This window comes from Ciconia boyciana, chromosome 11 (genome assembly GCF_034638445.1).
Source record: "Ciconia boyciana chromosome 11, ASM3463844v1, whole genome shotgun sequence".
NCBI classification, from domain to species: domain Eukaryota; kingdom Metazoa; phylum Chordata; class Aves; order Ciconiiformes; family Ciconiidae; genus Ciconia; species Ciconia boyciana.
Window position 1 is genome coordinate 5,831,081 of NC_132944.1, and position 21,706 is coordinate 5,852,786.

A 21,706-nucleotide genomic window follows, 5' to 3' on the forward strand; every position below is an offset into this window, starting at 1 on the left:
TCAGTTATTAAATAATGTTCATATTTTCACTTCACAGGCGGTGGCTGCGTCATTGCCCGGGTGCGTGGGCAGGGCCGGGGGGGGCAGGGAGCCGGGGGGGGCAGGACATGGGGGTGCTCCTGCCGGCCGGGCCGCTGCCTGCACGCCTGCCTGCAGCCGGTGCTGCGAGGGGCCGGGCCGCGGGCAGGGACACCCCGGCAGGGACACGGGCAGGGACACCCGGGCAGGGACATCCCGGCAGGGACACCCGGGCAGGGACACGGGCAGGGACACCCCGGCAGGGACACCCGGGCAGGGACACGGGCAGGGACACCCCGGCAGGGACACGGGCAGGGACACCCGGGCAGGGACCCGCGGGCAGGGACACCCCGGCAGGGACACCCCGGCAGGGACCCGCGGGCAGGGACACGGGCAGGGGTAGAGGCAGGGGTGCAGGCAGGGGCACAGGCAGGGATACAGGTAGAGCTGCGGGTTCACAGGCGCCCAGGCGCTGCACAGGAGGGGCTGTGGGGCAGCAGGGGGGCCCAGCCCCCCATGCAGCCCCTCCGGGCCCCCCCATCTCCCTGTGTCCCCTCAGGACTGTGTCCCCGCTTCCCCATGTCACCCCCCCTCCCTGCCTGCGTCCTCTTCTGTCTGTGTCCCCGCATCCACGTCCCCCTGTCCTGTGGGGTCCGTGTCCCCGAGAGCTCCCCGTGCCCGCCCCACCCGTGTCCGTGTCGCCCCCAGGGTTTGTGCCGCACCCCCCATGTCCACGTCCCCATGGCTGTCCGCCCCGTGCCGCCATAACTGTGTTCCCCATCCCTCTCCCCCGTGCCCCCGCCTCCCCCGTGTCCGTGTCCCCCGTGACTCTCCCCGAGCCCCCGGCCGTGCCCCCCCGCACACGTGGCCGTAGCCGCGGCCGGACTCCGCGTCTCGACGCGCCTGCGGCGGGACCCCGCCCCCGGGCAGCCCCGCCCCGTCCCGCCCGGCGCCGCGCATGCGCAGGGCCGCTGTTTGTCCGCGCCCGGCCTGGCCCAGCAGCGGGGCCCAGCGCGGCCTGGCCTGCGGCGGCGGCCGGAGGGGCCCGGGCCTGGTCGGGGGCCGAGCGGGGCCCGGCGCGGGGGAGACGGCCTCGGCGGCGGCGGCGGGGGGAGGCCGGGCGCTGTAGCCCCCGCGGGGCAGCCCCGTCCCGCCGGTGGCGGCCGAAGATGCGGCGGTACCTGCCGGTGGCCCGGCAGCACTTCCTGGCGGCGCTGGCCGGCACCAGCGTGGTGGTGAAGTCGCTGAGCGCCGCCGTCCTCCTCCTCTACCTGCTCTCCTTCGGGCTGGACACGGCCTACGGCCTGGGGGTGACCCCCGGCTACCTCCTGCCCCCCAACTTCTGGGTCTGGACGCTGCTGACGCAGGGGCTGGTGGAGGAGCGGGCCTGGGGCCTGGCGGCCAGCCTGGCCACGCTGGGGGCGGCCGGCCGGCTGCTGGAGCCCCTCTGGGGCGCGCTGGAGCTGCTGGTCTTCTTCGCGGTGGTGAACGTCTCGGTGGGGCTCCTGGGGGCCCTCGCCTACTTCCTCACCTACGTGGCCTCCTTCCACCTCGCCTACCTGTTCGCCGTCCGCATCCACGGCGGGCTGGGCTTCCTCGGGGGAGTCTTGGTGGCCCTCAAGCAGACGATGGGGGACAGCACCGTCCTGAAGGTGCCCCAGGTCAGAATGAAGGCTGTCCCCATGCTCCTGCTCCTTCTCCTGGCTCTGCTGCGGCTCGCCACCCTCGTCGAGAGCAATGTACTGGCCTCGTACGGCTTCGGGCTCCTCTCCAGCTGGGTCTATCTCCGTTTCTACCAGCGGCACAGTAGAGGCCGCGGAGACATGTCCGACCACTTCGCCTTTGCCACTTTCTTCCCCGAGATCTTGCAGCCCGTGGTGGGTCTGGTGGCCAACCTGGTGCACGGCATCCTGGTGAAGGTGAAGGTCTGTCGCAAGACGGTCAAACGCTACGACGTGGGCGCCCCGTCGTCCATCACCATCAGCCTGCCGGGGACGGACCCCCAGGACGCCGAGAGGAGAAGGTAACCGCTCGCCCTGCTTCCGCAGGGATCACGTTTATGGGCAGCGAGGGTCGTGTTTAAAATCCAAACGAGGAGGAGCGGGGAGATTTGGGTCCTTCTCCAGCGGGTCTGCAGGGGGCCACCCTCCCTACTGCAGAGGTGGTGGGAAGCATTTCGGGGGGCTGGTGGGACCTTGTCCCGCTCTTCCAAATGCGGTGCAGCGGTGAAGTGCAGGGGAGGAGCGGGGAGATCCCGGGGAAGGGGCAGGCAGGGGTTGGGGTCAGGGGTCCCTATAGAAGGGGGACGGCGGCTGCTTGGGGAGGTGCCGGCCCCCTGCTCGCAGCAGCCCCGCACCCGTCATCGTGGCGCGGGGGAAGGTGCTGAGTCAGCCCCACGCCCCGGCCCTCCCACACACCCGGCGTTGGCCTTCCCGAGCTCCGGCAGGAAGGTTTGGACAAGGCGTTGGCGCTGCGCTTTCCCCTGCCCCGTTTTACACCTTTCTTCCCCTGTTCCCGGAGCGGCCCGTGTGCTGTCTGACAGCCTCCGAGCGCACCACGTGGCACGGGAACTCTGCGTAGGTAGTCTGGGAGCGCAAGTGGGTTTCTGCGGGACAGTCCCAGGCGCTCCGGGTCATCTCTAGCGCTGCTGAATCCACCCTCTCCTGCCGGGACGACCTCACACAGTGCCCCGTGGGGCAGAGCCATTAACCCCTGCCCTGCCCGTTGGACCTGGGGTTAATGCGCCCGTCTGCCCTTGCCCCGCAGGCAGCTGGCCCTGAAGGCCCTGAACGAGCGGCTGAAGCGTGTGGAGGACCAGTCGGCCTGGCCTAGCATGGAGGACGACGAGGAGGAGGCGGGGGCGAAGGCCGACAGCCCGCTGCTGCCCGACCCCGGCACGGCTGGGAAGGGCGCTGGCCAGGAGTCCAGCCTCATCACCTTCCAGGATGCCCCATCCCAGCTGTGACTGGCCGACATGCCACCCCCCTTCCCCGCCCCGTCTCTGTCGGAGAGCTGCTAACCCCCCTCGTGTCCCCCCCACGCAGCCGGGACGCTCAGCGGGGAGCAGGGACTCCTCCCGCGGCAGAGGCAGGGGGCTACCTCATTCCAACGCTTCGTCACTGCTCACGGCCAGCACCGGGCACCGAGGATGACGACGCTGCCGCCACCACAAGGACGGGGGTTCCTCGAGCCGCTCCCCTCGGCACAGGGCGGGCCGCGGACGTTGGCACCAGCAGCAGGAGCTGTTCCGGGAGGGGGACGTGGGGCTGATCCAGCCTCAGGTGTGCCCCACGTGTGCCGGGCCGGCTCCCTGCCCCAAGGCTGCTGCGCTTGCCCGCATGGGAGCGAAGTCAGCAGCACTTCCTCACTTCTCTGCGCCAGGGGTTGTCCAGAGCGCTCAACACTTATTTCCTCCTTTCTGAAGGTAGTTTTGTCCCTAATGGAAGGAATGGGAAGGCTGGTGGGTTTCTTTTCCAAATCCCTTTCCCGTGGGGAGCCTCCTCTGGCCCCGGCAGGAGCTCACCATGACCGGTGCGAGGTTTGCCAGGCGGGTGGACGGGCCGCTGGGCAGGAGGGGGCCACCCAGGCCCGCACGGCGGTGGTCCAGCACTGCCAGCTCTGGGCTTTGCGTGTGAGGGGTTCTCTCCTCCTCCCTCTCCTGCCCCTGAAGCCAGCCCTGCGAGGAGCCAGTGCCCTCGGCCGCACCCTGGCTAATCCGTTTGTCAGATTACACTAGAAGCTGGAATTAATTTTTACAGTGGGGCTCTCGCTGCTTCCTGCGGCAGCAGGTTTTCTTTCCTGCAGGTAGAATACGGGCTCCACCTTCTCTTTTCCTCTGTGTTGATGGGCTTTTTTTTTTCTGGATGGAGAGGATGCTCCCTGTGACAGCCTCCTCGCAGCTCCCGATCCCCCGGGCTGGGGATAGCCCGGGCCGTGGGTCGATGGTGTCGTGATTATTTTTTTAAAGGACCACATGAGGTTTTGTCAACCGGGAAACACACAAACATTTCGGTATCAATAAAGAGTTCTTCGAAAGAGTCAGCTCCCGCAGAGCGCGGGCAGGACGGGGGGCCGGGCACAGAGCAGCCCGTGGGGGCTCATGCGCAGCAGCCTGGGGAGGGGGTTTCTTTCCAGCTGCTCCCAGCAGGCTGGGAGGGCCTCTTTGCAAGCAGGATGAGGTGGGAGATCTGCAGGGAGGGGATGTCTGCCTGCACCCCAGAAGTCCCCTGGGCAGTAAAGAGGGCTTGTTGCACTGTAGCTGCCTGAAAACTTTATTGAATAAAAGCTCTGGATACAGAAGAATTTCCCAGCCCGGGAGCTGCTCCCAGCTCTCCGGCCCTGCCGAGAGCAGGATATGTGCCAAGGAGGAGCCGCAGGGCTGCTGCAGCAGACGGAGCCTCACAGCGCCCAGCTGCCCCAATGGCAGGCGGGCTAGAAGGAAGGCTGTTGCGCCGGTGAGGCGATAAGGTTGCTTTCTGCCTTCCCAAGGGCTGTTTTTGCAGGCTGGCTCAAGAGCTCGTCCCGAGCGCCACTCCCCCTGCGCTCGCACTGTTCCCTGTGCCCCTCAGAGGGACTAAATACCTTCGCAGGCTGCTGGTTTGCATCTCGGCTCGGTAACTTGCTCTGTAAAATGACCCCCACCTCCTGCCAGGCTGGAGCTTCACTGTCCAGCCTGCGGGAAGGATTTGTGCGTGGCAATGGGTGCCCGGATCTGTGGCCATTGGGCAGGGCTGAGCACACCAGTCCCGGGGAGCCCCTGGGTCCCTGCACAGGGCTGCGCTGTGGGGATGGATGCCGTGGGTGCTGCCACCCTGCCTCAGCCGGGCTGAAGCCACAACCGTGCTCTGTGCTTTCACTGGCCAAGCTGCCTTCATGGCAGGAGAGGCAGCGCAGTGCCCGCTGCAGCCTCCCAGGTGAGCAGGGACTCCCTGCCCTCCTCACACGGAATGCGCCAGCTCCTGTCCTGCCTGCTCCAAAGCAGCTCTGGGTGGTAAGGGAAGGGAAAAGGAGCAGGAATCCTGAGTGAACCCTCCGGTTCCCAGCACTGAGCACCAAGCTGCTGCGGGGACCAGCAGCGTTACCTGTGCTGGGAAACATCCCCATCGAGGCAGGCACGAGATGGGCAGCTCCTGCCCACTCGGTGTCATGCGCATCGTAGCCGCTCCCTGGGGATGAGACACTACGGACAATCCAGGACTAACGAGAGATGAGTGGGTAGGAATCTAGTACCGAGAAGAGCCTGTGCGAGCAGGGGACCCCCACGGGGGGCTGCGGGGGGGGGTGCCCCGGCCTCACTGGCTCACACAGGGGAAGTTCCAATCCACACCGAGCCCTCAGTGCTGGCTCCGCTTGCGGTACAGGTAAGCGTTGCTCACCTGGTTCATGATAACCAGGCTGGTGAGAAGCGGACACAGCATGGCGAGGTACCAGGAGACGCTGGTCACTGAGGTGGTGAACCACAGGGAGCACATGCCCAGCATCAGGCTGGCGCAGCCCAGCAGGTAGCCCACCAGCCCCGAGGTCGCGTGGTACAGCTTCAGCTTGGCCAGCGTCCAGTTCTTCATCAGCTTGGGGTAGAGCAGGAGCACCCCGCCTGCGCACTGCCCGCTGGCGTACAGCACGGTCAGCAGCCCCGTCAGGCCGTGCCAGGTCACGAAGTGGGCCTTGCCGTTCAGGTGCTTGTTGTAGGTGATGACGCCCAGCCCCAGGAGGGCGCAGAGGAGGGCGAGCAGCTGGAGGGCCCAGTGCACCCGCACTTTGACTTTGCGGGAGAAGGAGCGGAGCAGCGAGATCTCCGGGGAGAATATCAGCAGGGCTTCCGTCATCAGGAACGAGAACTGGGAGACAGAGGGCAGGGGGATTGGCACCGGCGGCCCCCACCCCTCCGCCACGGCCGGGGGCAGAACCGGCAGCGGGCCTGCGTCCCCCGGGACACCCGCCTCTCCGCCTCCCACCGCCCACGGAAAGCAGAGGGGCCTTATCCTCTGCGCCGGGTGCTCTCCGCCAGCAGAGCCCCTTCCTCTCCCCGAGGGAGGTGCCCACGGCCGGGGGGCAGCAGCGGGGCGGCGGGACTTACCGCGAGGGCCATGAGCAGCGGGTGCCAGGAGAAGAGGCCTGCAAGGGAAGGGCAGGCGCGGAGGTGAGCTGAGGTGAGCTGAGGAGAGGCCCGGCCCGGCCCGCCCCCCCCGGCCCCGGCCCCGCCCCGGCACTCACTGGATCCGGGCCGCGCCAGCACGGCCACCGCGGTGGGGAAGCCCAGCGCCACGAGGTGGGCGGCAGCGCCGGCGGCGGCGCGCAGCGAGCGGTACAGCCGGGACTCGGTCTCGGCCGTCAGGGCCATGGCGGCCGGGGGGGAACTGCCGCCGCCGCCGCCGAGACGGCCGGGCCGGGGCGAGGAGCCCGATTGGGCCAGGCGGGCTGTCCGTCCGCGCTAGGGCCCGCCCCCTCCGCGCAGCTCCGTCGCCGAATGGGTGGGCTGCGCCGTCGCTCAGAGTGAGGGCCCGCCTCCGCTGGCGCGGCCGTGTGACGCAGCGTGCCTCAGGATTGGTGCTACGGTGGCCGGCTGGGCCCTGGGCGCATGCGCGTTGCGGGCCGCTGCCCCGCCGCCGTCGCTGCTGCACCGGGGCCCGGCCGGGCCCTTCCTGGGGCCGCCATGGGCGGCAGGATCGAGTGCGTCTTCTTCAGCGAGTTCCACCCCACGCTGGGGCCCAAGATCACCTACCAGGTGTGGGGGGGAGTCTGCGCCTGCCCCAGGGCCTGGGGTCTGAAAGCACCTACCGGGGGCCGGTACCGGGGCAGGGCCCTGGCGGGGGCCGGGGCCCGGGAGCACCTGCCCGGCGCGGGGGGCTGGGGCCCAGGAGCGCCCACAGGGGAGAAGGGGGGGGCGGGGCGGGGGTGGAGGCTGCTCCCCAGGTGGGGGCACGGGGGCGGGCCGGGGCTCGGCAGCCGGGTGAGGCTGGAGCGGGGCCTTGTGTGCCGCTGCAGGTCCCGGAGGACTTCATCTCTCGGGAGCTCTTTGACACCATCCAGGTGTACGTCATCACGAAGCCCGAGCTGCAGAACAAGCTGATCACCGTGTGAGTGTTGGCAAGCCACCCGTCCTTTCCCCGTGGGGGGATCCGCTGTCCCCGCCACGACTGGGCAAGTCTCTGCCAGCGGGAGACGACAGCTTGGTGATGTGACAGTGCCAGCTGTCCGCTCTGGGCTCGCAGGGATGTCTGTCCCAGCAGTCAGCGGGTTCGTGACGATGCCTGCAGTGACCCGTGCAGGGGGTTGGGTACCCGATTCTGGGGGTAGCTGGTGCTGCATGCGGTTCTCTGTCAGCCTCCAATCCAGGAAAGTCGAACGAGTCTTGAGAGGTGTGCTTGTTTTGAAAGGACACTTTTCTTCTCTGATGGTTGGCTCTTTTTTTTCCTCCCTTCTTCAGACTGTGTGTTTTGCCCTCTGAGCATTTGGGGATTAGACATCATTTTTCCTGCAAAGCAGAGAAGCCCCCACCTCCAGAGATGACCAGGAACTAGCCTTGTGTGGGGTCAGGCCTCCCTGAGGACGTAGGTGCAGGTTATACTTGTCTTCCTGCAGGACGGCCATGGAGAAGAAGCTGATCGGCTGCCCTGTGTGCATCGAGCACAAGAAGTACAGCCGAAACGCTCTGCTCTTCAACCTGGGCTTTGTGTGCGATGCCAGAGCCAAGGCTTGTGCGCTGGAGCCCATAGTGAAGAAGCTGGCTGGCTACCTCACCACCCTCGAGGTGAGGCCCGAGCCAACGCGGGGGGGAGGCTGGCTGCCTCACGATCTGCCCCGCAGAGTCACCGTTGTCCTGGCGCACGCTGTGGGTCACTGGGCATTGCTGGGGTAGGGGCCAGGTTTATGGCAAGGAGGGGATCGTGCTGGTTTTACCCACATACCACTTGAAGTTTAAGGGAGGATGGGATCCGAGATGCGCAGTTCCTTTAGCCGGTAATCCTGTGGGGAGGAGCTGACTTGATTTTCTGCTCTCTTTAGCTGGAAAGTGGCTTCATCTCCAACGAGGAGAGTAAACAGAAGCTGGTTCCCATCATGACCATCCTGCTGGAGGAGCTGAACGCCAAAGGAAAATGCACCCTGCCCATAGGTACAGCAGCCGCACTGGCCCAGCAGCAAGGGCCAGGAGCAGGGCAGGGTGGTGCTGGGAGGCAGCCGGTCCATCCCCTGCCCGGGTCGGCTCTGCCTGCGCTGCTCCTGGCAGCTCCCTGCTGGTCTGCGCTTGGAGCTGAGGGGCGTCTGAGCCAGCCTTGCCCTGGGTGGCTCAAAGGACCAGGAGGGATGGGGTTATGGGCCGCAAACACCTTCCTCTCTGTGGTGTGGTGGTGTCCTGGGGCTGACGGTCACGAGCTCCCGAGGGAGCAGAGGTTTCCGTAGGGACTGAGCACTCCGCTTTTCCCGGCCAGATGAGTCGAACACCATCCACCTGAAGGTGATCGAGCAGCGCCCAGACCCCCCCATCGTGCAGGAATATGATGTCCCCGTCTTCACCCAAGACAAGGACGACTTCTTCAACTCCCAGTGGGATCTCACCACGCAGCAGGTCCGTGTGCTTGACCAGGGGCAGCACAATTTGAATGGGATCTGTTTCCAGCCTGCCCAGGGGCAGAGGGAAGTCGGGCTGTCCTGGAGATCACTACGTTAACGAGCATGGTTTGGTGCTCCCCTTGTCTTTGTGCTCGGGCCTGCGAGCAACCCATTCACCCAACATGAGGATAAAATGCTGCTGGGGATGGAGTCTGTCCCAGCACGCTCCCAGACACAGGGGAGTTTCTTGGGCTTCAGGGTGATGCCTTGGGCCTCTCCGCTCTCTCCCCTCTTAGCTCTTGCTTCCTTCCCCCTTAGATCCTGCCCTACATCGACGGCTTTCGGCACGTCCAGAAGATTTCCGCAGAAGCCGATGTGGAGCTGAACTTGGTGCGCATTGCCGTGCAAAACCTGCTGTGAGTGCGTGGAAGGGGGCCTGGCCAGCCCACAGGAGGGGGGGTGGTGGGTGCTGGCAGAGAGGGTCTCTCATGTTTCCCTGTCTGTCTGCAGGTACTACGGGGTCGTCACGCTCGTCTCCATACTCCAGGTGGGTCAGGCCACGGAGCACAGGGCTGCGAGTGGGATTCGGGCAGCGGCTGTGCCATCGGGGTGGCCATGTAGGGGGACACACCAGGGTTTGGAGTGGGGCGGGTCTGTCTGCCAGAGCCGTGGCTGAGCAGAGCTGGTTTTCCCTTGGCCTCCAGTACTCCAACGTCTACTGCACCACGCCGAAGGTGCAGGACCTGGTGGATGACAAGTGTCTCCAGGAAGAGTGTCTGTCCTACGTCACCAAACAAGGTATGGTGACCCCGCGCTGGGCTGCTGGCGGAGACAGAGGGAGAGGGCGACTGACTGGTGACTTGTCCCCGCAGGGCACAAGCGAGCCAGCCTCAGGGACGTCTTCCAGCTGTACTGCGGGCTCAGCCCTGGCACGACGGTGCGAGACCTCATCTCCCGCTACACCCTGCAGCTCCAGAGAGTGGACGAGAGGTCGGAGCCAGCCCCCTCCTGCTTGGTTCCCGAGGCCGGTGGTGACACCAGGGGTGGTGGGGAGAGCGTGGGGGAGCGAGGAGGGAGTACCCAACCCCTGCATCTGTAGGTGGGGAAACTGAGGCAGTGGTATGGTGTGGTGGAACCAGAAGTGAATGGGGGGAGCTGGGGTGTTGGAGGCCTCAGCACTGTGGTCCCAGTCTCTCCCCTCCTCGTCCCCAGGAGGCTCATCCAGTTTGGCTTGATGAAAGGCCTTATCCGGCGGCTCCAGAAATACCCCGTCAAGGTCGCCCGGGATGAGCGGAGCCACCCAGCCCGGCTGTACACGGGCTGCCACAGCTACGATGAGATCTGCTGCAAGACCGGTGAGGATCCGGGCTCCTCTGTGCAGTTCCCAGGGCCAGTGGAAGGCAGAGGGCTGCCTGCGTGCCCAGGGCTGGACGCTGGTTTCGGGGTCTCCCTCGCCCCTTTGGGAGCCTTTAAACCGCAGGGAGATGGGACTCTGGGCCGGAATGGGCTCCCAAGCCCATGCTGCCAGGGGGAGGAGTTGGAAGGGGCCTGGCCAGCCCCCCGACACCGCTGCTGGGCACCCCACTGACACCCTGCTGCCTTTTCCCCCCCAGGCATGAGTTACAAGGAGCTGGATGAGCGCCTGGAGAACGACCCCAACATCATCGTGTGCTGGAAGTGACGGCAGCCGGGGTCCGCACCGGGGCCCGTGTGTCCCCCCGCGCGTCCCCCCGCGCGTCCCCCGTCTGTGTCCCCGAAGCCCGCTGCGCCCCGCCGGCCGCGGTGGCTCCTCCGCGCCGCCAGGGGGCGGCAGAGGCGCCGCCGTTGCCGTAGCGACGCGCCGTTGCCGTAGCGACGCGCCGCCGCCATGGCCGCCACCGGGCCGGCGCCGCTGCTGCCCGCCGAGGCCGAGGCGCTGGTGCGGGCCCTGCAGGGCACCGAGCTGCGGGACGCCGGCGGGCAGGGGTGCGGGGGGCCGCCTTGGCTGGGGACGGGGTGTGGAGGGGGAGGGCCCCGGTTCTGGGGTGTGCCCGGAGGGTGGGGGGGGGGGGCACGAAGAAGGGGCTCTAAATTTGGGTTGTCCCCGTTGGGGCTGTGTGAGGTGGGGGGAGAGGAGGGGACCCGGTTTTGAGGCCTCCCTGGAGGCTCTGGGTGGGGATGAGGAGTGGTCCCAGATCCAGGGGGGGAGCATCCACAGAAGGTTTAGGGGAGAGAGGAGGGGCCCTGGTTTTGGGGTGTCCTCAGAGGGTCTGGGTGGGGATAAGGAGAGGTCCCCAGAAGGTCTAGGGTAGAGAGGAGGGGCCCCAGTTTTGAGGTGACCCCAGAAGGTCAAGGTGGGGTGGGGGAGAGGAGGGTCCCGAATTCTGGAGACCTCCTGGAAGGGCTGGGAGAGAGAGGAGTGTCCATGTGGGGTGGGGGGGACAAGGAAGGGCCCAGGCTGGTTCCAGGACATCTCTGGGATGTCCCCAGAGAGTCTGTGTGGGTATGGGTGACGGAGAAGAGGACCCCCAGTTTTGGGGCGTCCCCAGTGGGGTGTCTCATGGTGGGTGTTGCTGGGGGCAGGCAGGAGGGCACTGGAGTTGGGGCTGCCACAGGTGGAGCTGCTGCCCCAGGGAGCGTAGGCTCAGGGGACAGTGTGGGGTTTGGGGGTGCCTGGCAGGCTTGGGGCATTTCCTGGGGATGGGGGTGCCAGGAGCAGGTTTCCCTGCATGAGGGACCCTCTCCAGGAGCACAGCGGAGCCCAGTGGCCAGAGGTCTCTGGCACTGATGTCCGTGCTGGCTGCCCCGCAGATGGCTTCGGCAGCACGAGTGTGTGGAGAAGCTCAACATGCATGCCATCCTGAGCGCCTCTGCGGGCCAGGAGCAGCTCCTCACCGAGCTGCTGGTCACCTACGCCAAGGTGAGCCTCCTTGGGTGCAGTAGCGATCCCCGTGCGAGGCCTTCAGCCTTGAGCTGGGGTTGTCTTGTGGACAACGTGCAATTTTGGAATAAAATGGTGAAGAATCTGCTGTATGTCCAGCGAAAATGTTTGACTGGTGGTTTGCCAGTGTTGCTTTTTAAAAAAATTAAAGGTCAAGCTGTGGTATTTCTACTTGCTGGTCTCTGGTTCCTCTCTGGAGGTTGCTTTGTTCTCTCTCGTGCACCGGCCCCTCCAGTTGTGGATCCCTGCCCTGTACCTGGGGTGTTGCTGCCCGGAGCGTGCCAGGCTGCACCGGGACATGTGGTGCCCTGGACCTGCTCAGCTCCTCGAGGTCGTATTCCCCCTTTGCAACCCCAGGAGTTCTCTCTGCCCTCTGGTCTGTTGGTGAAAAGCTGTTGATTTCTGAGCTGGGTGAATATAAAGATAGCGTGCCCCAAGGCCACCCTCCTCCGTGGGATGACTCCAAAGTCTGTGTGGCTGAGCATTAGCGATAAAACTGGTTCCCACTCTGGCACTGGTCTGAAAGGCTTCGCTTCCCCGTCCCTTCCCTGTCTAGATTCCTGTTCTCGTTGGGGAGCTGATCTCTGTGGAGATCTGGAAGCACAAGATCTTTCCCGTGCTGTGCCGGCTGGAGGACTTCAAGCCAAGAAGCACCTTCCCCATCTACGTGGTGGTGAGTACAGAGGGCAGTGGGAACAAGCCTGGAGATTTGGGTGTGCACCGCTATGCTTAAAAATAAATCTCACCCTGAAGATCTCAGAGCTGAGCTTTTACAACTGACCGGGCTCAGAAGCTGCGATGGACAGCGTGACTCAGTGGGAAGCACCTGGTTTCCCAAAGCCACAAGCAACAAGCCCGTGTCCTTGCCACCAGGAGGGACAGGGACCCGCTCCCAGGGGAGCTCTGCCCCATTAGGGCTGTGCCCCTGCCTAATCCAGCTCGGGGGCTTGCCGGAGCTGCTGGATGTAGCAAACGTTGCTCCTGGAGGTGGCTGCGCTCCTGCCCTGCAGCTCCCAGCGACTTGGTGCTACGCTGGCTCCCAGCCAGCAACACCCCTGGGGTATTTGCCCCTCTTTGAGCACTATTTTTCTCTGGCACTTCTAACTAGAGGGCACTCCGAGGTTACATGCCTCCGGGTTAAAAAAAACATATCTTTTTCTTACTGAGCTTCTGGGAGCAGCAGTCCCTTGGGCCATTCTTGGCAAGGAAGCGATCTTGGGAGCTCAGCTTCCCTGTGGAGGCATGCAGCCCTTGACCTAACAGAATCTGCCTGAGGCTTGGAAGTTTTAGCCCATTTTCAGTCCAGGGTAACACCTTGCTGGAGAAAGGTGGTGTCTTCCCTGGGCAGCTGTTTGTCTGCAACATGGCCTCGAGGCAGTTATCTCGTGGTTCCCAGCCTCGGGACAAGGCTGTCTGCCCTAGTCCCAGGGGGCTGAGAGCAGCGCGGCCATGCAGAGTGCTGCCCCATCTCGGGCAGTGACTCCATGCTGGTGCCAGGGGCTGCAGCTTGCCCGAGGGCTATGGTTGTACTGCCACGTAGTGCAGAGACAGAGCCCTGAAGAGCCCGGCCTGCTGGGAAGCGTGGTTCTCTATCAGCGTGTTATAGTGTCCTAGGCATGTTAACATAAATATTAATACGAACTGCGTGGACTGGAGTTGTTTTAAAGATTATATCGCTTGTATTTGGCTCTTGGATTTGCGTTTGGCCACAATCATGTAAGCAGCTTCTTAGAAGAGCCCTTTTCCTGGTCCCGTTGCCTGTGTCCTTGGTGCTGGTGACTGCTCCACTGTTAGCTCACTCTTGCCATTTTCCTCCCACAGCTGCATCATGAAGCCTCCATCATTAACCTCTTGGAGACAGTGTTTTTTTACAAGGTAAGAGGCAGGTTCAGCTTTCTTCAGTGTAAAGACCCTGGGGGTGGAAAGCCATGGCTGTGGGGGCTGGCCCTCTGTGAAACTCTTGTCATTGTGAAGGAGATCTGTGAGTCAGCGGAGGACAGCATTCTGGATTTAATTGATTATTGCCACCGAAAACTGACCCTGCTCGCAGCTCGGAGCGCCATTGGACAGATGGTGACCCCGGTGGAGCTTCGTCCCGAGGATCTGGCCAGCCCCTCGTCCATGCAGGTGAGGAGAAAGTCCTGTAGCTCACTGGGGACACGTGTGATGGAGGATGTGGGCAGCCTGAAGAGGGACAGGGGGGGCCTTCCCATGGAAAACCCCTTGCCTGCAACTCCAGCACCTCCCACCCATCTCGGAGGGCATCTGGTGCTGGTGCTTGTCCGCGCCAGCAGCTCGGCTGGGCTGGCGGCTGCACCCACCCCCCTCCACCCCGCAACCGCACTTCCGCCCTTTCTTGTGACAGTGCCAGCGTGAGGCTTCCTGCAGGACGCTGTCTGAGCTCCGAGGGGGGGACGCTGGAGAGTTGATAGTTAGGCAAAATATTCAGTACAGGGGTTTTGGCCATTTGCCATTGCTCTTGAAAGCTGTGTGGGTACGTCTCCCTGGAGCTTGTGAAACCGCCTTAGTTCAGGCTGCCACTGGAGCCAGCCAGGGTTAACCATGAGAGGGATCCTTCCCTAAAGCGATGCATGATATGACTAGGAATTGTCCTAATGTGTTTCCCCCCCAGCTTCCTCAGCCCTCTGAGAAATACCTCCTCTCTGTGCTGGTCTGGGCCAGCAGCGAGCCCGGAGCTGTTCCCAGTCAGGTGTTCCCAGGCTGCCGCACACACCTTCCTGGTGTGGGAGCTCTTTTTGCTTCTGGTGCTTCTCAGCACCTTGAGTTTTCTCCTTAAACTGCGCACATCACGAGGAGTGTCTGGAGAAGTGGGGTTAAAGTGATAGCCTGCAAGCTTGGCTGTACCTCCCTGTATTGCCTCCATCCTTTGGCTTGTTGCCTGAGCATGTGCTCCTCTTCCAGAAAAGGGAAGGAAGTGGAGCGCTCCGGAGCACAATAGGGATGTTTTCCAGGAAATGTTTTCCCAGCTGGGGAGGGGAAGGGGGTGTCTCTGTTAGTGCTTTGACACGGCTCAAGTTTAAAAAATTATCTTTTCTAGCCAATAGGGTTCTAAAAAGCACTCTTCTCCCAAGGAGCCTGGTTTCCTCTGATTCATTCCAGCCCCTCCTGACTCTACATACAGTAACCCGCTATGAAAAAGCTGTTCCTGCCCTCTCCTGTGTTGTGGAGCCTGTTGTCCTTTGTGACTGTGTGTGGTGGTAACCCCTTGGAGCAGGACCTGTTCTGCTGTCCCTCAGAAGCACAAGCAAAAGATAGTCCCTGCCTGAAGGCAGCAGAGATGAGGTCTGGATACCAGGAGGAGCTGTAGGAAACAGCTTCACTGGGGGAGTTTGGAGAGGGAGGTGGGGAAAGAGCCCATAAGGCTTTCTTAGTAGTGTGTGGGGCACCAGCACAGGGAGTGCAGGGCTTCTTACCACAGGAATTTGGAAGGGAACTGTTGCAGTGGTGCTTTAGAGAAATATGAGTTGCTGAGGTCAGTGCTCTGCACATGAAGATGTGAGCTGTTGAGCGTCTGGGACTGGAGAGGAGAAGCTCTGCCTGGGAGAGGGAGAAGGACTTGGCATCTCTCAGCCTAGCCATCCCGATGGTCTCGAAAGAGGCTGAGTCAGAGGGTGGTCAGGCTGTTAGCCTGAGCACGCGGGGGATGAACGGGGTGTCCACGCTGCCTGGGAAGGGAAGGAGGCCGGGTGGCTGGAGAGCATGGTGTAGCTGCGGGCTGGGATAACCAGAGGCAGATATTCTAGCTGGCTGTACGCAAGCTGGAAGGGAGAGGCAGATCTAGGAGGGGTGGATGTAGGACTGCAGCTGTGCCAGGGCCAAGTTTCTCCCTCCTCCTCCTCAGGTTCCTCTGCTGATCATGCAGCTCTCCCCTCCCTCAACCTCACTGGTCTCCGCAGGGCTACTGGCCACAAGGTGATCCTAGAAGGGGAGATAGGAGCGGTCCGGGACTGGCCTCTTTTCAGGGGGTGTCCCTGTGCAGGGGCACTGCTGCCAGTAGCCACCCATGACCTGTTAGGGGTAGGGAGATGAAGGACGAGCAACAGTGGGCTGCACGCACTTCTGTGGCTGCCCTGGCAAACAAGCAGCTCTGGCACAGTCGAGATGAGAAGCAGAGTTTGTTTTGCAGGGCTCTGGTTTCCTCCCCAGTCTGTGGTTACCGATGTGCAGCCAACAGGCTGCCTCCCTGCAGCTCCTGGGAAATGGGGCCTGAAATCCCGAGGCTGTGTTTGTCCCTCCACAGGAGCTGCAGAAGCAGGCAGAGACGATGGAGTTCGAGATTTCCCTGAAAGCCCTGTCTGTGCTGCGGTTCATCACCGATCAGGTGGAGAGGTAAGTGCCCAGGAGCAGCACAGGACACGGGCCGAGCCCTCTGGTTGAGATTCCGGCGGGGCCGCAGCGAGTGCCTGGACCCCTTTCAGCAGCTGGCTGCATCCGTGGTGGCAGTGGCACTGCGCCCCGGGAGGCAAACACAGCAGCACTCCACCCCGCTCCGTGGTACTTGCGGGAACCCAGATCATTGTTTTTTTCCTGCCTCTCCCAATTGCCTCAGGGAGCGTTTGTATCTGTTCTGGCATTTGTCTGCGAGCGCCACTTCACCCTTTCTGTCATATCTCCAGTCTGCCCCTGAGCGCACTGACACGGATGCTGAACACCCACAACCTGCCCTGCCTCCTTGTCCAGCTGGTGGAGCATTGCCCCTGGAGCTGCCGTGAAGCAGGTACGGATTGTGCCCAGTGGTACCTGGGTGGCATGCTGGGACCTGCATCCACTGATGGGTCTGCTGCAGGATCCCGTGCAGAAAGCTGCTCCCCCTCTACCCTCCCTTCTGGCTTCCTCCCCTTGATCCTCACTAGTGCTCCCTGCCTGAAGCTTTCAGCTCGAAAGCAGCTGCAGTACAGCTGGGCTGGGGACCCAGCAGTGCTCCCAAAAGCCGATCCTTGCAAAGGGCTATGTCTCTTCTGAGCTGATCACGGCCAGGACAGGAGCAGGAGCGTAGCACGTCTGCCAGCCCCACCTGCTCCTCTGAGGAGTCTTGTCCTGGACGCAGAAGGACCAGAGTGCCAGTCTCAGCCTGTCTGCACCTCTCTCGGGCAGCACTAAGAGCTGGAGCCAGACATGGGCTCTCCCAGGCAGCAAACCCATTGCCCTGAAGCTGCTGGTCATTGAGCTCCGCTCTTGCCGAGGGCCTCTGATCAGGTTGTGCCCATCAGCCGTCACCTGTGCCATCAGCCCTGCCTCCTGCACCTCTGCAGCCAGGTGTGCCCCTTCTCCCAGCCCCCCAGCTTTCCCACTGCCTGCCTCTGAGCAGTGGTGGGGCACAGCCTGGGGCCTGGGAACCCCCACTCCCCTCCACAGCCCGGCACCAGGGGGGTCATAGCATGGGCCAGGGAGGAAATGATGCTGGGAAGCACGTGGCTCTGCGCCTGCCGAGAGGAGCCCAGCTGGATGTGGGAGCTTTCCTCCTTCCTCCAGCCAGGAAACACATCCCTTCTCTCTGCCTGTGTGCTCGGGGTGTCACAGGGAGCTTTGATCCAGGACCCTGAGGGAGGCACTGGAAAGAAACAAGAGTGCAAAGGCATTTCTAGGCTGTGCGGATGCAGGGTTACATCCCCCTCCACCCCCCAGAGCAGCACAGTAGCTCCTGGAGCTTGTTTTGTCACTTCTGTTATATTCATGCTACTTCTGGCTTTCACCAGCGGAAGAGCCTCCAGAAGAGCAGGTATTGGCCGTGCTGATACCCCAAAACATGCCTCTCCAGCCGCTCTGTTGCTGCAACATGGGCTCCCCCACCATCTACCAGTGCTCTACGCTCCTGGCCAAGTACAGAGGGAGATATCACAGGGATCTTTCGGTTCCTGCCACAGCCCTATTGTTTTAATACCTATTCTTTATGCTTTTCATGCTCTCTAATAGATTGTCTCAGTACCAAGAAGGCTGCTATGCTGAGCAAAGGGGTGGGGAAACTGAGGCAGGCAGAAGCAGAGGGGCTTGCCTGTGGTGGAGTGAGGAAGTGAGCATAGGCTAGCACCCCCACCTTTGAGCTGTCTTCCCTTGGCAGCGCTGTCTCTCCCTGGAGCCACGTGTTCTTCCGTCCCTCAGGCAAGCTCAAGAAGTTTGAGAATGGCGCGTGGCACGTGGTGCCCCCTGAAGACCAGGTGAAGATGACCAAACTCGATGGGCAGGTGTGGCTTGCCCTTCTCAACCTTCTGCTCAGCCCCGAATGCCAGCGCAAATACCACTTCGATGGCTTCAACAAGAGCCAGCTCCTCAAGGTAGGGCCCTACACCACAAAGGCCGTGGGCCCTGCAGCACAGAGTAGGGCCTTGCCAGCACCAGGCACCTCCGGGCATCTCTCCCCATCATCGCTGTGGGCTCCTAGGAGCCAGTGGTGGGAGAGCAGGGGGGTCTGTCATCGTGCCAGCAGCAGCAAAGCTTGTGTTTGCGAGTGCACCTCGTGGGACCCCCACGGGTTGCTCTGCCAGTGCCCCACAGATCCCTGCTCTTGCCATGCTGCTTCCCCAGCTCTGGCGCGCTTGCCTTGACCTCTCTCCGTTCGCTCTTCTCATCCCTTCCGTGGACGCAGCTCCGTGCGTTCCTGACAGACGTTCTTGTTGACCAGCTGCCCAACCTGGTGGAGATGCAGAGATTTCTGAGCCACCTCGCGGTGACAGAGCCGGCTCCCCCCAAAAAGGATCTCGTCCTGGAGCAGGTATCCTGTGGCTCTTCCTCTGCCTCTCCAGCCACTCTGCTCTAAGCCTGATAGCTCCCTACGCCCTTTTCCTCCCACCAAGCTCAGCTCTGGAGAGGTGGTGCCCTGGTAAAGCAGCCAAGCACCCATTTCACAGTTACACCCTTATTGCCAGCAAATTTGTCCATGGATGACATGGGAGCCTTGTCCGGCTGCTGCAGTGGCCAAGCAGTCATAGCTAAAGGCAGAAATGCTGGGTTATAAACAGTTCTCCAGATTGCATTGAGTCCCTGAGGTGGTGGCTGCATGGGGCAGAGACAACCCCTGGCTTGTTTTGACAATTAACTCTTTATTTAACATTTATCAGTGTTTTCCTGCTGAATTCTGGACTCGCCAGGGAAGAGTCCCCTTTTACAGCGCTGGCCTGGGGCTGCTTGGCTGCATATGGAGGGATGCCAAGGTCTGGTGATAGAGGCTGGAGTCATCCTGGTCCCAGCTGACATCTGGGGCTTGGGAGTTGGGCCCTGAGGGTCTTCAAACAGTGTGAGGTTCTTGGGGTTTTTAATTTGTGCAGTGATAATCTCTGGAGAAAAGTGTTTCTACTGCCTTCTCGCGAGCTGAGGGGAGAAACTTTGTGTGGGGGCAGATCTGCAAAGAGGCAGCTGAGAAGAGCTGGGAGAGCAGAGGCTCTTCCCCACTGCTGGAGGCTCCCACACCGCTTCCCACAGCGGATGGGTCGGTCGGGCAGCGGCTGTTTGGGCTGCGCAGAGGGGGAGTTCGCTGCCCCCAGCGTGGCCGGCCATGCGGCCGGGGAGGAGGGTGATGTGCCCTGGCTGGAGCTGGCTGCAGCTGAGCCGGAGGCACGGCCTGTGCGGGGAGCTGGGGCTGGGGAAGGCTGCAGACCAGCAAGCTGAACGGTTGGGGCTGGGGACAGCAGCAGGGTGGAGGTGGTTATGGATTCGCTCCATGTGCCTCCACTGCCAGCGTGTCAGTGGGGCAGGGACAGGCAGCTGCCACGCTGGGGACCTCGTCCAACCCTGGCCCAGGCTGCTGCCCTTGTCCGTAGCTCTGCTTTTGTGCCGGTGCTGCTCCTGCCTCTGCCAAGGGCTGGGGCTGAGCCCGGCGGGCAGGCAGGGGGAGCCAGCTGGAAGCACACACATGGGCTCCCTGCTCTGCCCAGAAAGCGGTGAACTCACTCCTTGTCGCCAAGCCAAGCTGAGGAAAGGCCTTTTTCCATTCGGCTGCTCCCAGAGCAGCTCCCTCCCCTTCCAGGCCTGGCTATTTTTACTCTGCTGGAGAAGGCAGCGCTGTTTGAAGCAGCATCGTCCTCTCCCAAGCCTGAACTCCACGCGCTGCTCTTGGCTGGCGCTTTCCCTTTTGCGCCGGCCAGCCCTTCCCCGGGTGTTCGTCTTCAGGGAAGTGACGAGTGGAAAAATCAGCTCAGGCAAACGGCTCTGGAGCACAGGGTTCATGCCGCTGCTGTCACACAGGGTGCTGAGATCCCAGGGCTTTCTGTTCGGGAGCCCGGGCCTCAGGGCTGAACTCACTCCCAACCAGACCCCTGCAGGTTTCGCCTTGTTTCACCCGAACACTTGTTGGCGAGTGGATCCGTCCCCTCCACGTACCCAAAAGCACACCCTCGCTCCCTGCGCCTTTGCCTCTGCACGTGCTGCCTCTGCTCGCCCTCCTGGGGGGTGCGCTCCTCGTGCCCGGGGCCAGCTGCCCCCCCCGCCCCAAGTGCCCCCATACCGCAATGCCTTCGGTCTGGCTGCAAGCACCCCTTCCTCCTGCTCTGCCTCTCCCGCCAGGTTCCCATCATCTGGGACCACATCCTCAAGAAAAATGCAGGGAAGTGGGAGGCCATCGCCAAGCACCAGGTGAAACGTGTCTTCAGCCCCACCGAGGAGGAGCTGAATCTCCAGGCACGCAGGTAAGGCCCTGGCACACGTACACAGGATGCCCAGTGGAGCCAGTATCCCCATTAGCGGGGGCTGGAGCTCAGCACTGGGAGGACAGAGGGGTCTGTGGTACTGGCTGGGGATGTCCCCTGAGTGGCAGGGTGCAGCGGGGACAGCTCGCTGCTTGTTGGCAGTTCCCCGTGAGCAGCCTCACCCCCTCTCTTGCCCACCACAGGTGGGCACAGACCTATAGCCTGGACATGATGGAGGCTCTGGCCCCCGACAAGCCCCGCTGCAGGGTGTGTGGCACGGAAGCGGCCAAGCGGTGCTCTCGCTGCCGGAACGAGTGGTACTGCACGCGGTAAGGGAGCCCTGCCACCTCCCAGTGCCCCCCTGCCCCCCCCCCGGTGTCCCCTGCTCCCCAGAGCACCACAGACCTCACCGGAGGATGCTGTGGAAGGGCCAAGGGAAGCCAGGGGTCGCACCGCTGCTTGGCACTGCTGGCTCTCTGTTTGCCACGTACCTCTCTAAGTCTTACGTTGGGGCTGATGTGCCGGGATGCTGGTGGAGGAGATGCTGGAGAGCGTTGTGTCACCACTGTCCCTGTGTCTGCCAGCCCACACCCACAGCAGCGATGGGCTGGGTTTCCCATGGTGACGCTGTCTCCCTCCCATGCACCTTGGTGGGGCAGGAGCATGGAGAAAAGTGCCCGTGGCTCTTGGGGTGCAGGTGATGGGCTGGGATGTGGCAGCTGGGATGGTGGCAGTAAATTAAATCTTCTGTGGTCTTGAACCGTATGGCAAGGTCTGGCGTTAAACCATCTTAGCCCCTGGAACTGGGGGCCACATCCACCTCCCTGTTGGGCTAATGCTTGGCCATGCCAGATCCCCCCCAGTGCCTGGAGGAGTGTGGTGCTGGGGTTTGTCCTTGTCACCAGTTTACTCCCGGGATGGACGTGGCCCCGCTGCATCCCTGCTCGAGCTGCGGGCGCCCCACTTTGCAGCAGAGCCCCTGAGCGGCGGTCTTCCCCTCCGCAGGGCGTGCCAGGTCCAGCACTGGCAGAAGCACAAGGCTGCCTGCAACCTGATGGCCGAGGCTCCCAGGAGAGCGGACGACCTGTAAGAGAAGTGGCGACTGGTGTCTGGCCTGCGGCTCGGCAAGGCCGAGGTTCACCCTGTGTGCAGCCCAGCAACTGGAGAGGAGAAGCCGGCCAAAGGCCCCTGCTCCCAGCCCCGGGCAGCGCTGGCTGGGCTCATCCTCTCCCACCTCCCTGCCACGCAGCCTTCTCCAATAAACCTCCTTGTGCACCCCGCTGCTGCTTGGCTCCTGCTTTTTTTCTCCTAGGTGAAAATACTAAGCCACTTCCTCCCCTCCCTTGCACTTAGGGAGGGGGGTGCGTGTCCATTTTTCCCCTCTGCAATAACAGAAATCCCAGAGAACCCGAAAAAAGAGCCGAGAAGGTTGTGGTTACCAGAAGGGCCAAGCCCTCTGCAGCCGAGGCGCGTGAGCCGAGGAAGGGAAGGGAAGGGAAGGGAAGGGGGCAAGAAGGCCTCCATGCTGCCACTTATCTTTTGGCCGCCATTGTTAGAGCGGTGTGGGGAGGCAGAGGAT

General features: G+C 62.9%; 4 protein-coding genes across 4 annotated transcripts; 3 read left to right on the forward strand and 1 right to left on the reverse strand.

The window, feature by feature from the left end:
- The first annotated feature begins 985 nt into the window (after positions 1–985).
- On the forward strand, positions 986–4,055 carry TMEM115 (transmembrane protein 115). The gene is made up of 2 exons (XM_072876018.1): positions 986–2,041; positions 2,785–4,055. The coding sequence occupies exons 1-2, from the start codon at positions 1,188–1,190 to the stop codon at positions 2,981–2,983; spliced, it is 1,053 nt and encodes a 350-aa protein (XP_072732119.1). The 5' UTR covers positions 986–1,187; the 3' UTR covers positions 2,984–4,055.
- Positions 4,056–4,158: 103 nt separating this feature from the next.
- Positions 4,159–6,420, reverse strand: CYB561D2 (cytochrome b561 family member D2). Its single transcript, XM_072876024.1, has 3 exons — positions 6,232–6,420; positions 6,095–6,132; positions 4,159–5,855 (listed from the first exon to the last, which is right to left on the reverse strand). Exons 1-3 carry the CDS (start codon positions 6,356–6,358, stop codon positions 5,352–5,354), a joined length of 669 nt encoding a protein of 222 aa, XP_072732125.1. The 5' UTR covers positions 6,359–6,420; the 3' UTR covers positions 4,159–5,351.
- Positions 6,421–6,569: 149 nt separating this feature from the next.
- NPRL2 (NPR2 like, GATOR1 complex subunit) lies at positions 6,570–10,260 on the forward strand. Its single transcript, XM_072876017.1, has 11 exons — positions 6,570–6,742; positions 7,003–7,094; positions 7,600–7,768; positions 8,023–8,131; positions 8,448–8,584; positions 8,887–8,984; positions 9,079–9,115; positions 9,273–9,366; positions 9,441–9,558; positions 9,781–9,923; positions 10,182–10,260. The coding sequence occupies exons 1-11, from the start codon at positions 6,596–6,598 to the stop codon at positions 10,247–10,249; spliced, it is 1,212 nt and encodes a 403-aa protein (XP_072732118.1). The 5' UTR covers positions 6,570–6,595; the 3' UTR covers positions 10,250–10,260.
- Positions 10,261–21,364, forward strand: ZMYND10 (zinc finger MYND-type containing 10). The gene is made up of 12 exons (XM_072876016.1): positions 10,261–10,533; positions 11,359–11,467; positions 12,045–12,161; positions 13,310–13,363; positions 13,463–13,615; positions 15,750–15,838; positions 16,126–16,226; positions 17,609–17,781; positions 18,093–18,218; positions 20,006–20,127; positions 20,331–20,456; positions 21,133–21,364. Exons 1-12 carry the CDS (start codon positions 10,436–10,438, stop codon positions 21,215–21,217), a joined length of 1,353 nt encoding a protein of 450 aa, XP_072732117.1. The 5' UTR covers positions 10,261–10,435; the 3' UTR covers positions 21,218–21,364.
- The last annotated feature ends 342 nt before the right edge of the window (positions 21,365–21,706 follow it).

Excerpts from the sequence above, each read along its gene's own strand:
- NPRL2 (XM_072876017.1), top strand. The coding sequence starts at position 6,596 with ATGCGCGTTGCGGGCCGCTGCCCCGCCGCCGTCGCTGCTGCACCGGGG. Across the intron at positions 6,743-7,002 it reads GGCCCAAGATCACCTACCAG|GTCCCGGAGGACTTCATCTC; the intron begins GTGTGGGGGGGA and ends GTGCCGCTGCAG. Across the intron at positions 7,095-7,599 it reads CAGAACAAGCTGATCACCGT|GACGGCCATGGAGAAGAAGC; the intron begins GTGAGTGTTGGC and ends GTCTTCCTGCAG.
- TMEM115 (XM_072876018.1), top strand. The coding sequence starts at position 1,188 with ATGCGGCGGTACCTGCCGGTGGCCCGGCAGCACTTCCTGGCGGCGCTG. Across the intron at positions 2,042-2,784 it reads CAGGACGCCGAGAGGAGAAG|GCAGCTGGCCCTGAAGGCCC; the intron begins GTAACCGCTCGC and ends CTTGCCCCGCAG.
- ZMYND10 (XM_072876016.1), top strand. The coding sequence starts at position 10,436 with ATGGCCGCCACCGGGCCGGCGCCGCTGCTGCCCGCCGAGGCCGAGGCG. Across the intron at positions 10,534-11,358 it reads CGGGACGCCGGCGGGCAGGG|ATGGCTTCGGCAGCACGAGT; the intron begins GTGCGGGGGGCC and ends GCTGCCCCGCAG. Across the intron at positions 20,457-21,132 it reads AACGAGTGGTACTGCACGCG|GGCGTGCCAGGTCCAGCACT; the intron begins GTAAGGGAGCCC and ends TCCCCTCCGCAG.
- CYB561D2 (XM_072876024.1), bottom strand. The coding sequence starts at position 6,358 with ATGGCCCTGACGGCCGAGACCGAGTCCCGGCTGTACCGCTCGCTGCGC. Across the intron at positions 6,133-6,231 it reads GCTGGCGCGGCCCGGATCCA|GCCTCTTCTCCTGGCACCCG; the intron begins GTGAGTGCCGGG and ends CTTCCCTTGCAG. Across the intron at positions 5,856-6,094 it reads CGCTGCTCATGGCCCTCGCG|TTCTCGTTCCTGATGACGGA; the intron begins GTAAGTCCCGCC and ends TCTGTCTCCCAG.